The sequence below is a fragment of the Macadamia integrifolia genome, unplaced genomic scaffold, assembly GCF_013358625.1.
Source record: "Macadamia integrifolia cultivar HAES 741 unplaced genomic scaffold, SCU_Mint_v3 scaffold865, whole genome shotgun sequence".
Lineage (NCBI taxonomy): Eukaryota > Viridiplantae > Streptophyta > Magnoliopsida > Proteales > Proteaceae > Macadamia > Macadamia integrifolia.
Genome location: NW_024870562.1, coordinates 101866 through 116727, shown reverse-complemented (window position 1 = coordinate 116727; position 14862 = coordinate 101866). Strand labels below are relative to the sequence as shown.

Here is a 14862-nt window from a genome sequence, read left to right as displayed (position 1 = left end):
AATTGTGGAAAGGAATTCGCTACTCTTTCAATCCTGCAAAAAATGTTTAATACTTTAATCTTTGATTTTCCTTAGCTGGGCTTCACATGTGCCAGTTCAGGGAATTTTGATCTCTAGGCTGGGTCCTTTGACCCATCTAGACTATTTGGGATCAAAGGTTATAAGAGATGAATTCACTGCTTTTCCAATCCTATAATAGGAAAACACTTGATTCTTTGATTTTCCTTAGCTGGGCTTTACATGTGCCAGTTCAGGGAATTTTGGTCTCTAGGCTGGTTCTTTCAACCATTCTGGACGATATGATCTTCCAGGTGGATTTTTTTGAACTGGACTAGGCTATCTGGTTTTTCAGGTGGGTTCTTTCAAACTGGGCTGGGCTATTTGGCCTTGTCAATTACATGAAAGAAACTCGCTGCTCTTTCCACCCTGTAAAAGACAATAACAATTGATTTGGATTTTTTTATTTGAATTTTGAATTTTGATGCTTGATTTGGAATCTTTTAATTCTTGCTTTTGATTTGGAATTTTATTTATTGATTTGGTTTGAATTTTGATGCTTGATTTGGAATGTTTTAATTCTTTGGTTCTTCTTTGAATTGAATTTGGACTTCTGAATTGGAATCCCAATTTTTTTTTTCTTTATTTTTTTTTTATAAAATGGGCCCTCTACCCTGTTCATTCTTCATTTTAGCTTTTCTGAGTGAAGTGAGTTCCTGGAACCCTCTGGTTTTTCTTGGAAATTTCCTTCCTGTTTTTGGAGTTTTTCACCTTGTTCTTAAAGTTCTAGAAGATCCTTATCTTGTTCTTGAAGGAGGAGTTATTTGGAGAATTTGATATTCTTGTGGGCTTTTGTTCAATTTGGGAAGCTTTCCAGGGTTTCTTATAATTTTGAAAAGTTTCTGGGACTCTTTACAATTTTGGAATTTTTCTGGGGCTTTTGTAATTTCTGAAAATATGGCTGAAAGGAGGAGGAGGAAGACTCTAGGAGAGGTCTAGCTCGAGAGTTGCAGTAGTCCTTCTCACAGGGATGAGGGCCTGGCCAACTGGTATTTCAGGCAGACTCTTCACAACAGCCGAAATCATATCTACAACTCCATATGGGGTTTCTGGGTAAGTCTTCTCATTTCATTCATTATTTTGATCATCTTTTATTTCTATTTTGTTGTTCTCTCTTTTTTTTTTTATCATATTGTTTTTGCTTTTCTTTATTTTTTCTTTATTTATTATTTATTATTATTTTTATTTATTTCCATTAGTATGAGGGGAAGGAACCACCTACCTTGGCCTCCTATGGCCATCTGAACATGGTTCAATCCTAGCATAGGATGCTCCCTCGTAGGGTTAAGGAGATGGTTGATGATACCAATCTGTGCCGACTGGCCCTTGTAGAGACCCGAAAGTTTAATCTAGCATTGGTGGGGGCCCTAATGGAGTGCAAGATTTCTGACTGCCAAAGAGTTTACAGATTTGACCGGTATCACCATTAAAGTCGGCCAGACTTGCATCCACCTAGGGGAGATTAATGCCCGATGGTGGAAAGTCGGCCTGGGGGAGAATCCAGGCAACATGTCTCAGGTGGCACATTCCTTCTTGCTATTCACCGTGGGTCAGTGCCTTTTCAGTGACCTTTGAGGGGGAATAGATATCCGCCTGGTGTACTTCCTCAAAGATCTTCACAAAGTGGATTCCTGGGACTGGGGCGGGACCGCCTATACATATCTCTTGCGGTCCTTGGACCTGCTGTCCTATGGAGATAGGGGCCTCAAGGGGGCAGGCTACATTATCCAAGTAACTTTCCTTCTCATATCTATTTTCTTTCAGTCACTTGGTCTGCACTTTCTTACTTTGATTTCTTGAAACAGCCCTGGTGTTTTGAGCACCTGGGGACCATAGCCCCTAAGCTAAGGGATCTTAAGACATTCTTCTTCCCCCTGGCCACCAAGTGGGGAGATTACTAGGTGGTTCGGGCCTGACGCCATCCTTTGGGAACCACTGCTCATTCTCTTTTGGACAATCTCACTGAGGTACACCATGTCTGACATTGAAATTCTATTTGCCTAATGTTGTACTTACCCTTCCTTGGTTTTGTAGGTTACTTGGAGACCATTCCATGACCTCGTATTTCTAGATTCTGAGAAGGTCACCTTGGCTCATTAATTGTCCGAGAACCGAGTCCTTTTTCAGGGCATGTGGGGCCATGCCTAGTACTTAGGAGAGAGAGTAATACCCCAATGGTCAGATATTGATCCACACCCTTCTCCTGGTCTTCCTCCACCCACCATGCACTACCCAGAGATCATCCCAGCCGATGAGTTGAGGCGCTTGGCTAATGGAGTATGGGAGGACTCCTTTCTTGATCTGGATAGGGATACGGAGCCTTCTTGGAGGAGGAGACAGTGTGCACCCTCTCGGTCATGATGGTCTAGTGGTATGTTGCCCTTTCTTGAGTATTTCCTATAGATTCTTCCTTGTTTTTGTCTTGATTGATGTTCTTTTAGGGGAGAGTAAGAAGTGTAGATCCTTTTGCCATTCGGTCGCATGCCAATGCTACCAATCCTTCACAAGCAGGGCCCTCTATCAGTGCCTGTAGGTCTCTCAGGGTTGCTAACGTCCCCTTTCGTGGCTTCCCTGCCTAGACCTATCCCAACACTGCCAACCCCAATCTCCCTCATCTTCTGGAGCCGAACATAGATGTAGATGCTTCCCTTGGGCTGCCTATTCCTTATGATTATGGGAGTATCTAATCATTTTTCAATTAACTCTTGACTTCCTTTGGCTGATATGCTCTTTCTCAGGTGTCTCCGGAGGTCTATGCTAGATTAGGAGGATGCACTGTAGCCTATGTGAAGTGATAGTTGCCAAGGATCGATAGATTGCCTGACAGGGTGCACTGATTGAGGACCTGACCCAGAGGCTAGAACAGGTTGGACTAGCATCTTCCTCGGTGCTTAATGAGGATGGTTCAGAGTATGGTTCAGATGATGGCTTCTGATTCATAGGGATTTGTTCCTATATTTCCTGCAAACAATGAGGATGGTTCAGAGTATGGTTCAGATGATGGCTTCTGACCCACAAGGATTTGTTCCTATATTTCCTACAAACAAAAAAGCATGGAAATTTTTTTTCTTTTTTCTTTTTCCCTCCCCTTGTTTCTTCATTATTTTATTTCAACATCTCTATGAAAACTTACTTTTGGCACAAAGAAAATCTTTCTTCCTTTTTTTTATGTTTTTGTTTGCTTGCAATGCTTAGGCACAATCAATTCCATTACTCAAGTCATAATTAGAATAATCGAGATAACACGAAAATCCAAATACTTCCTCATTCCATTACCAAGTGAATTACATGAAAAGAGGGACAACTTTCCTACCATAGATGGGATAGGTGAATAACAAGGTGGGGAGACAATTTATGAGGTGGGTGAAAGTTCACTAACTCTTCTGGGTCCGTCTCCTCGAGCCCGTATTGTCGGCTGATGTACATAGGCAAATAAAAGGACGTGTGAGTCAATTCCATCAATCTGACATAGTTGTGGCCGGGGGTCTTCATCAGAAAATCTTCTTGTGGCTTCCCTGGGCACCTCCATGCGATATCCTGCATAGTCCTTTCATGCAGGTAATTTTTCCAATCGGTGATAAGGTTCAATTCTGGAACTTCTCTCTTATCCCGATAGCAAAAGACTCCGAGTGGGCTTCCCTTAATGGCTTGGTGAGCTTCAATTTCTTGAGGAGCCAAATTTGAAAAATAGTACGACTCTCCTGATAATGATCTAATCTGAATCTATGGCCATAGCTCATGTCATCAAATCCCTTGAACATTTCTTTAAGATCCGTAGGGACGATGTCACCTCCCATCTTCATCTGTTTTACTACCTCAATCAGAACAGATGGTACACCATGCCTGGGAGTGCAGAGAAAATAATGAGCTATCATGCAAAGTAAATAAGCATCCAGGGATCTCTGCTGATGGATTCCTCCTATTGGTAGATATTGGATGAAGATCTGAGCCACCTTCAAAATATCAATCTTCCCATACCTGATAAACTACTTTACTTCTTCTTCTTTCCATCCAAAGAAATCTTGAATTTCCTCTAAGTAATCTTCCTTCAAAGAGGGTTGGAACAAAATACCTTTGGGTGGAGATAGCATACAAACCCAAAATTCTTCAAGAGTTGGGCAAATCGCTACTAATCCAAATTGAAATACATGTAGGTAGGCATCCCAGTGTTGAGGCACCTGTCGGAGTAATTGGTGATGTAGCTTCAGACATCCAACCCGGTCAAGAAACGACACATTAATGGATTCCAGCAATCCTAATGTCCCTATATTAATGTCTGAGGTGTACTTCCTCAACGTCTTACCCAATGAGCCCATGAATTTTCCTGAAACCAATACAAACAATGGGATATGATGAATTATCAAAGCATTACTCATTAGCTAATGATTCAAACAAGCCTTTACTGTTGTTGCATCAAGATCTTCTTTATTTTTTTTATTTTTTACTTTGATTAACCAACGGTGGAGAACAAACTAGCCTTAATAAATTGGTGTCGGATGGCGATTTTCTTTTAGGGGATAGAATCCTGGATAAGAATGGACGGACCAAAGGTGAATGATAGATACCTAATGGCCTTACATGCCAAATGGCTATTCTTGGGGGATAGAATCATGGATAAGAAGTGACAGACCAATAGGTGGATGATAGATACGTAATGGCCTTTCATGCCAAATGGCGATTCTTGGGGAACACAAACTATGATGATCTTTTAAGATACTTTGATTATTAATCAAGAAACCGATTTATTGCCTTTAGATGGTTGAGACCGCACTTGCCCATGTCAAGTATTCTACATATCCCTCAAAAGGAGTCAGGTCTAACGTAGTTCAGGCTATTTGCCCTTTCAGACATAATATTTCTTGAGTTGATCTCTGTTAACTAGTCTGGGTATTTCTTCGCCGTTGTGGTCTGTGAGTTTCACAGCTTTGCCTGGTAGAATTTCTTTGACAGTGAATGGGCCGCTCCAGTTGGGCCTGAATTTTTCTTTTAGGTCATGAATTGGGGCTCTTTGTCCTCGAAGAACAAGTTTGCCTTCTTCTATGTGATGAGGCTTCACTCTTGTTGAAGGCCCGGGCCATTCTCAATTGATATTTCTTCAGATTATCCATAGCTTACATGCGCCTTTCATCGAGAAAATTGAGCTCATCATGTCTGTCCTTTACCCACTCTCCTTCAAGTAGCTGACTATCAAGGAGTACCCTTAAGGACAGTACTAGGATTTCCACGGGTAGAACTGCCTCTAAAGAGAAAGGTGTTGCCCCTGTTGAGGATCGTACAGAAGTCCATTATGCCCATAAGGCAATGGGTAACTTATCAACCCAATCCTTATGTGTTTCTGCCATTTTTTGCAGAATGACTTGGATATTCTTATGAGCTACTTCTACTGCCCCATTGGTCTGCAGCCTATAACTAGTAGAGTAATACTTTCTGATACCAAACTTTATGCAGATTTTGTCAGTCTTGCCCCAAAAATGGGATCCCTGATCTGATATCAATTCTTGAGGTACTCCATATCGCGCAATGATATTTTCTTGGATGAATTTGGCTACCTTAGTAGATGTGAGGACTGTATAGGACTGAGCTTCTACCCACTTGGTGAAATAATCAATGCCTACCAAGATGAACTCGTGGCCATTAGATGTTTTAGGATTGACCTTTCCAATGATATCAATACCCCAAGTGGAGAATGGCCAATGTGAACTGAGTGATTGCAACTTTGTTGGCAGGATATGTATGATGTTAGCAAATATCTGACACTTGTGGCATTTCTTGACAAAGTCCATGCAATCTTCTTAGATTTCATGTGGGGTCCACAGAGACCTTGATAAGTTTCTTCCATGATAGTTGTAGCTTGTTCCTCATCTACACACAACAACTGTATTCCATTATAGGATCTCTTGTATAACAAATCCTCTTGGAGAATAAACTGGGTGGCATATCTCCTCAGAAACTTCTTCTCTCTATCAGTTGCTTCAACTGGATACTTCATTTCCCTGATGAAATCCACTATATGAGCCAACCAAGACTGACCATCCACAGTGAGAGAGTTTATGGAATTCTGATAAATGGGCCTACTTCTTTGTTCTACCAAAACTGGTCGGACTCTAGCCATAGGGTTGCACTCTACCGTAGAAGCCAAGGTTGCAAGGGCATCAGCAAACCTGTTGTTATCCCTCTGGAAGTATTCGAATGAGATCTTCTCAAAGTGTTCAATCACCTTTTCCAGATGTTCTTGATATGGCTTCAACTTTTCATCTCTAGTTTTCCACTTTCCTTGCATCTGACAAATGACAATGGATGAATCTCCGTAAACCTTGATCCTTTTCACCCCAATGGTTAAAGCAATTTTGAGCCCCAAAGCACAGGCTTCATATTCGGCAATATTGTTGGTACAGGTGAAGTCGAGGCAAAATGATGAAGGCAAATAAAGGCTGTCAGGAGTGACTAGCAATATTCCCGCACCACATCCCTTCTGATTGACTGCTCCATCAAAGAATAATTGCTATTCATTAACTGTATCTTCTTCCTCTACCACTACGATTCCTTCATCAGGAAAGGAATCATCAAGGATTTTCCATCTTCTGTGGGGTGAGCAGCCAAATGATCAACTATGGCCTAGCCCTTGATAGATTTCTAAGTAACATAGGTGATGTCAAACTCTAATAGCAAATGTAACCAACGAGCCATCCTTCCTATTAAGGCCAGTTTCTTGAAGAGATATTTGATGGGATCCGTCTTTGAGATCAAATGCACCGAATAGGAAACCATGTAGTGTCGCAACCTTTTAGTTGCCCAAATCAATACAGCACAAGTTCTTTCCAAGGATGTGTTCTATCTCCTTCTGTGCTAACAAAGAGCCCATGGAGTATTCTCCCACGACAGATACAACAGAAGTGGTTCTCCTTCCACCGGCGGTGTCAATAATGGTGGGTTCATGAGGTACACCTTGATCTTGTCAAAGGCTTGTTGGCATTGGTCATTCCATTCCATGGGCTGATCCTTCTTCAGCAGCTTGAAAATTGGTTCACAGATTGTAGTCAGCTAAGCTATGAATCTGCTAATATACTAGATGTGACCCAGAAATCCTCGTATTTGCTTTTCAGTCTGAGGCGTGGGCATTTCCTGAATTGCCTTAGTCTTGATAGGGTCGACTTCAATGCCTCTTTAACTCACCAAGAAACCTAACAAATTTCTTGCCATTGCCCCGAATACACACTTCTGAGGGTTCAACTTTAGCTAATGCTTCTTGATTCTTTCAAAGAAACGCCTTAGTGCTGGAATATGCCCCTGCCGATCTTTTGACTTTACTATCATGTCGTCTACATAGACTTCCACATCTTTGATCATCATGTCATGCAATATGGTCATGGATGCCCTTTGATAAGTTGCACCAGCATTCTTTAGTCCAAAAGGCATCACCTTATAACAATAGGCTCCCCATGGAGTGGTGACGGCTGTCTTCTCACGGTCCTCTGGGTGCATGCTTATTTGGTTGTATCCCGAGAATCCATCCATGAATGATAACAAAGCATGCTCTGTTGTATTATCCCCCAATACATCAATGTGAGGTAATGGGAAATCATCATTGGGGCTTACTTTGTTAAGACTCGAAAGTCCACACACATTCGTACCTTGCTGTCTTTCTTTGGTACTGGTACAATATTGGCCAACCATTGGGGGTACTTCACCACTTGTAGGAACCCCGCATTCCATTGCTTCACAACTTCTTCTCTGATCTTTTCACTCCTTTTTGGCCACATTTTTCAAAGCTTTTGTTTTACTGGCTTTGCCCTAAGGTAAGTCGGCAATCGATGCTGCACGATGTTGGGGTCGATACCAAGCATATCCTCATAAGACCAAGCAAAGACCTCAGTGAATTCCTTCAGAAGATTAATCATTCATTTTGCTTCTTTGTCATTAAGGCATAGACATCCAATTTTTTCACCCTCCTCTGGCTATGATGAAATATGGATCTTGGGCATGACTTTCGGCTTTCGACCAACAAAGATGTAGATGGAAACATTCCCTATCCAAAACCCTAGAATCCCCATATGGGAGAGAGGAAGATCTAATTTTGACTTTTCATATATGAAAGAATCTGGTCAAGATGACGATACAGATAAATAGTGCTCAGAAACACGATTCCGACTATATATGATACGTCAAAATTGGGTCGATGGATCTCCGGCAATCATCACCAAAAAATCATGCCTTCCCTCACATATGCTGCGCATATGGACAATCTCCGGCAATCATCCCTTTTCTGGCTAAACTTTCTCTCTCCTCCTACTTTTCTGAAAACTACCTTTTCTGGGTGAACTTTCTCTCTCCTCCTGCTATTCTGAAAACTACCTTTTTCGACTAAACCTCCTCTCTCCTCCCGTTTTTCTAAAAATCACCTTTTTCCAGCTAAAATTTCTCTCCTCCCATTTTTTTCTGAAAAACCCCTTGTTACCCACTGGACAAAAACCCTCTCCACCCATTTTACCTTTAAAACTCCCCCTTTACCCATTGGACAAAAATCCTATCTCCTCACTTTAGGCAAGAGCCCCCCTTTTGTCCACTGGATAAAGGGATTCTCCCTCTCCTATTTGGCTGAATAAAACTATAAATACCCCCTCCCTTAGAAAAAAGAGACCAACACACCAGAATCGCCCTCCTCTTTCAAAGTGAAATTTTCCTCCCCTCCCCCACTTGATTTTCTTCTAATCTTCGAAGCGATCTTCGTCAAGATCCAAAAACTCATTCTAATCTTTGAAGTATTCTTCAGGATCTTGAAGATCTTCAATCCAAATTCTCAGTTAGATCCACTTTTTAGCCAAAAATAATATGTTCTTGATTGTTCTTGAGTGTTCTTGAGTGTTCTTGAGCGTTCTTGAGGTAGAAACCCCCCCCTTTTGAGGTTCTTTGGGTCTACGAAGAGATCTTTGTTAAGATCTGAAACTCTGTTTAGAACTTCAAAGTGTTCTTTGGGACTTTGGAGTTCTTCAATCCATTTTTAGGTCAACCCGTTTCTTTTCATAAATAACTTTTCCTAGCCGAACCCCTGTTCGAGTGTCCCTGAAATATTTTCAGAAATAACCATTCCCAGCAGAAACTCTGCCGAAGTGCCACCTCAGCCTAGCCCTCCCTTAGCCTATCCCTAGTGAAAGCTCTACCGGAGTGCCACCTCATCCCAAGCTTGAAAATAGCCTTCCCTAGCCAAAGCTCTATCCGAATCCAAAGCAGAAAATAACCTTCCCTGGCCAAAGCTCTGTTCGAATCCAAATCTGAAAGCAACCATTCCTAGCCGAAACTCTATCTGGATACCATCACAATCAGTATCTCTTAAGAAAGAAAGTTGGAGGTCAAGACCATCTTCCCCTGAGCCGAGAGAACATGGAAGACAGTCCAAGCCGGTACCAATCAGGGGTCCATCCCTATTGACCCAAAACAGGGGTCAAATTCAGGTATGATCACTCTCCTCATTTAAGCATAATGTAGATATCTAATAAGCCTTGTTTTAGTGTATATAATAGATTGAATTCAATTAATGTATATATGTGTGATGACTTAGGGTCTGTACTGTAACGTTCTGAAAAATGGGTTCTGATGTTTTTTTTATTTTTTTGAAACAGAAATGAGGTAAAACCTGTATGGGAAGCCCAGTTCAATTTCTTATTTTTTTGAAATGAACCGGGCACTTATGAGACTTTTGAATCCTTTTTTTGGAGCATGAAATACTTGCTTTTCACTTTCAGAATTGATTCTGAGCAAAATGCGCCGAAACATATGTAGCACTTAAGTTACGAAGGGTAAATGGGGAAATTACCCTCAAAACATAACAAAAGTTATGTTTCAAGGGTATTGTAAACCCTAACCCCACTTTGCACTTGGAGAACATCTAGAGAAGAGAAGAGGCGAGAAACTCTGCTGAAACGAAGAGCAGAGTTGTCACCATCTTCGATCTGCCATCCGTCCGCGAGGTGGGATGCGTTCGCTCTCCCTCTCTGTGTCTCTCTCTCTCTCTCTCTATCCACTGATTTTGCTTATTTTGCAGGTTTTCTGTTGTTCCAACGAGTTCGAGCCTTCAAGGTTCCTCTGTGCACGAAACTATATTGCAAGATCTCTCTCTCTCTTTCTCTATCTTGTTCTCTTTCTCTTTCTCTTTCTCTTTCTCTTTCTCTCACTCTCGTTGCCTTTCTTTCTTGATCTCTTCTCCCTCTTCCTCTGTGTCTTCATCTCTGAAAAATCTAAACTTTTTCACTCTCTGTGGGCCTACAAGGTAAGGCAACCAGGTGCAGAAATCAGAAGAGATCGAACCAGTGAGACTATTACCGGACAGATTGAGGGTCTGGAGGCTCTAGCAGTACTACAAAGATTTAGGGATCTGTCCAGAAAGCGTCATCGTTGGGAGAGACAGATCAATCAGGCGATTCTCCCCTTCTCCTTTTCTTTACTCCTCTTTGTCTCCTTGATTCTTTGTTGCTCGATATAAATTTTAATCCTTCTTATTTGTTCTTTGATAGGGTCTTTCCTTAACAGTTGTTTACTCAAACCCTTATTTAGTATTCAGTGGATGATGGGTTTTGAAACTGTTTCTGACATCGCAGGTGATTCTTTCGAGGGTATACGGAGATTGAGAGGTTTTTAGCCATTTGAGGAAACTGAACATTCTTTCTTATGCAATATTTTAGCTTTTTCTGCGTTGGGTTTCCTTTTTCTAATCTTGAATGTGTCACGTTGAATGAGCTGATTGTTCAGGTAAAACACCTTCTTAGTGCTTTTGAATTGGGATTTATAGTAGGTCTATCATGGAAATGTTTATTATGTCGTCCCTCTTGTTTGGTTCTATACATTAGTTTCTTCCTCGTTTGAAAGCTATTACCTTTAGGAATCCCTCTCTTCCCCCCCACCCCCCCCCCCCCCAAAAAAAAAAAAACCAATTGTTGAAGAAAGATGATCTTGGTGAATAAATGGAAAAATAATTTATGGAGTTTTGCTTATCACAATAGAGAAGTGGCTTCCTTGCAGCAATTCAGAGATTTATCATAGAGTACTTTTCCTTTATTTGTCTAATTTCTATGCCCAATTAGGATTAAGAAGGGGTGGGGGGGGGAGAAAGGGGAAAAAAATCTACAACAACCACAATTGTTGAAAAAAGTATTAATGAGCAAATTGATAAAATGACGAAACTGTACCAACAGAGGAGTGACTTTCTTGCAGGAACTCAATGATATTCACTAAATATTATCTGTCCATTTCTTTATTTCTCTACTTTCTCTGCCCAGGATTCAGGAATAATTTCGGATGACAGCTAAAAATTAAAATTCAATTGTACATAAATCACATTGTTATAACATCTTTTAACCATGTCCCGATGATAAGAAGGTAAACTATGTCAAAAGGCAAGTATGTGGTGGGTCCTTGCTGGTTCATCCTGGAGTTGCTACCTTTGATTCCAGATCAAAACCATTAAACAGTGGTACTTGACTATTTCCCCCTAGACAAAATCAAATTTTTTTTTCTGTTAACATGTATATGAACTGCCTGCACAAAAACCTCCCAAAATCCAGGAATGAGTAGACAACCACTCCCTCCATTCTGCAAAGACTTTTGTTTCCATTTTCATAGATTAAGGGTTAGGGTGCCTTGGTGAAAATCAGTGTTTTCAATATGGATTTTAAATTCATGTTTTTTTTTTTGGTAAAATAGTGAGAAAATGTCAACTTCAAAACAAGCAGTTAATGAGACTGCAAAATGGAGCCAAGCAAATGTAGACACACTTATTGTTCTGATGGTAGAGGAAGTTAAGAAAGGAAATAGGACTACTTCAACTTTTAATAAAGCTGGTTGGAACAACATTGCCAATAACTTCAAAGAAAAAACTGGGGTCAACTATGCCATTGTATAGTTGAAGAACAAAGTGAACAAACTCAGGCAGGATTATAGTCAGTTTAAGAAGCTATTGGAGACAACTGGTTTTGGTTGGGATACTGCTTCAAGAACTTGTACTGTTGATGATGAATCCATCTGGGAATCGCATATTAAGGTATGCTCAATTTGTATTTAATTTGAGTATTTTGAAATGCCAGGATATATCAATTCAAGTATTTGATTATGCGTATTTTTTATTTATTAGGATAACCCTACTTGGGCACGATTTAAGAAGCACGGACTACCACAATGGCCAGAACTATGTATGGTATTTGGTGATACATATGCAAACGGCGAAGGAAGTGGGACTCAAACAACTATGTTGGAAACTTTGAGGGCCGATGATGCTAGGAATATGATTGAGTCTTGTGATGAGTCAAGTTCCGCTGATGAAGTTACTCCATTGGGTGACACTCAAACTGAAGCAGTGGAAAAAAGGCCAGCTACTAAGCATAGGCATGATAGGACTCCAAATGCGAAAAGGAGGAGGAGCAAGTCTAATGATTGGTCAATGGCATGCAAAGCAATTCAAGATATGAGTAAATCAAGGGAAAACGAGATGCGAGCATGTCCACTGCTTCAACCCAAAATACGGAACAGATGTACGGGATTACTAGGGCCATGGAGGTGCTTGAGTCAGCATATGAGTTAGATGAAGCACTATACGAGAAAGCACTTCGGAATTAATAGCTGACCCGCAATGGAGAGAAGCATTAATTTCCTGCCCTCCTCATCAGAAGTCAATACTCCTTTGTACCCTTCAGTAGTTTGCTTCATGAAAAGTTCTTTTAATTAGATAGATTGATAACTCTACTTGGATTGTGCCTTGACACTACTTTTAACTTTGATGGTTTGCTATGTTTTCCTTCACTTTTTAAGATGTTATGGATGACTGTATCTTGCCTTTTTTTTATAACTGTAGTATTTGATGTCCTGAATATTTGTTCATTGTACCTTGACACTACTTTTAACTTTGATGGTTTGCTATGTTTTCCTTCATTTTTCTAAGGTGTCTTGGATATTTGTTCAAAATTATGGTTTGATGTGTTTGCATATTTCTAATTTTATATTATAGGAATGGATCAAAGAATGATCGCATCTAAGGAACACATTGAACAAATGGAAAGGGATGACACTGATGCAGAAATCATGATGTGTATGATGTTGTTGATGAAAGCACGTGATTCATTATACACTAGAGAGCCCATACGAGATAGTAAATTGACAGGACCAGAGCGAGTGAGTGAGGTTCTAAACGGACATGTAGACAAATGCTATGAACAGTATAAAATGGAACGCCATGTCTTCCTCAACCTTGAAGCATTAATGCGACAACGTGGTTGGTTGGAAGATAGTCAATATTTAAGAGTGGATGAGCAGTTGGCAATGTTTATATCTATCGTTGGTCACAATGATAGGTATAGAGACATAGCAGAACACTTTCAGTGTTCTCTTAACACTATAGGTGAACACTTTAAGAAAGTGTTACGTGCTTTCATACTACTGGGACAAGAGAATATCAAACCTCCAAACTTCAGTCGTTGCCCTAAACAGATTCTTGAAAAACCAAAGCTCTATCCTTTCTTCAAGGTATGTTGCTTATAATTAAAACAATGATCATGTTGTTTTGTGGTTATACGTGGTTTGATTTGATGAATATCCATGTATTGGTACTAGGACTGCATTGGCGAGATTGATGGCACTCATGTTAGTGCTCCTGTACCTCTACCCAAACAAATACCGTACAGAGGAAGGAAAGGAGATACGACCTGGAATGTTATGTGTGCATGTGACCTTGACATGAAATTCAATTTTGTGTATGCTGGTTGGGAGGGTTCTGCAAATGATTGTCGAGTATTCAATGAGGCATTGAATAACCCTAAATTTGAATTTCCTCATCCTCCACCTGGTACATTCTAAATCTTAACCTCACCAGTTGATTATGCTCTATTTTACATATTGTGTTGATTCATTACTTTTCACTTTACGTGCTAGGTAAATATTATGTGGTTGATTCTGGTTATCCATCTACTACTGAGTTCTTGACGCCGTTCAAAGGACAAAGATACCATCTAAATGATTATAGGAATAGACGTCCAAGGACAGCAGCAGAGCTATTTAATAATAGACACTCTTCTGTTAGGAATGTCATAGAGCGCAGTTTTGGTTCTTTGAAGAAGCGCTTCCCAATTCTCAGCAAAATGCCATGTTTTCCACTGAACACCCAAACATGCATCGTCATTGCTTGTTGTGCACTTCACAACTTCATTCGGGAGGAAGAAATTGCAGATAAGAATTTTGAGGAGTTTGGTGAAAATTGGTGGAATCGGGAGCCTGAAGAAATTCAAGATTATGTACCACCGGCTCACATTAGTATAAGCTTAGCAGAAAGAAGAAGACAGATGGATGATCTTAGGGAAAAGATTGCAAATGAGTTAGCTGTTAAAGCCGGAATGGCTCAAATTACATTATTACATTTTGATTATTGGATTTAAACTTTGAAGTAGTGGGACATGTTTTGCAGTTAAGAATTAAGTTGGAAGACCAAATTTATGCCCTTAAGTTCATAATTAGATACTTTAAGAATTATTTCAATACTTGAATTTATTCTTGTTCATACTTTTATGTTATTATGATAGATCATATTTTTGTTGAAACATTTCATATTCCATATGGCAAGGAAACACAGCCAAATATTTCATATTTGAAGTGAACACCATGTTGTTGATATGGAGATATTCTTATTTGTCTCATTCGACTTAAGCTATTTGGGTAATAATGGTTTTCATAACTTAGAATTTATTAAAAACTATTGACTATCCTTAGATTTTATTTAAAAATCACAACTTTGACACCCATGGTGAAGATGGCACTTTATGTAAATATTGG

The 14862-nt window shown here is 40.1% G+C and overlaps 1 protein-coding gene and 1 long non-coding RNA gene across 2 annotated transcripts; both read left to right on the top strand.

Annotated features, from left to right (window-relative positions):
- The first annotated feature begins 10977 nt into the window (after positions 1–10977).
- Positions 10978–12853, top strand: LOC122070255. The gene is made up of 2 exons (XR_006137714.1): positions 10978–12088; positions 12179–12853. It is a non-coding gene; the product is annotated as an uncharacterized LOC122070255 (long non-coding RNA).
- Positions 12854–12987: 134 nt separating this feature from the next.
- LOC122070254 (protein ALP1-like) lies at positions 12988–14476 on the top strand. The gene is made up of 3 exons (XM_042634379.1): positions 12988–13563; positions 13651–13882; positions 13969–14476. Exons 1-3 carry the CDS (start codon positions 13051–13053, stop codon positions 14466–14468), a joined length of 1245 nt encoding a protein of 414 aa, XP_042490313.1. The 5' UTR covers positions 12988–13050; the 3' UTR covers positions 14469–14476.
- Positions 14477–14862: the final 386 nt, after the last annotated feature.

Excerpts from the sequence above, each read along its gene's own strand:
- LOC122070254 (XM_042634379.1), top strand. The coding sequence starts at position 13,051 with ATGGATCAAAGAATGATCGCATCTAAGGAACACATTGAACAAATGGAA. Across the intron at positions 13,564-13,650 it reads AGCTCTATCCTTTCTTCAAG|GACTGCATTGGCGAGATTGA; the intron begins GTATGTTGCTTA and ends TATTGGTACTAG. Across the intron at positions 13,883-13,968 it reads ATTTCCTCATCCTCCACCTG|GTAAATATTATGTGGTTGAT; the intron begins GTACATTCTAAA and ends TTTACGTGCTAG.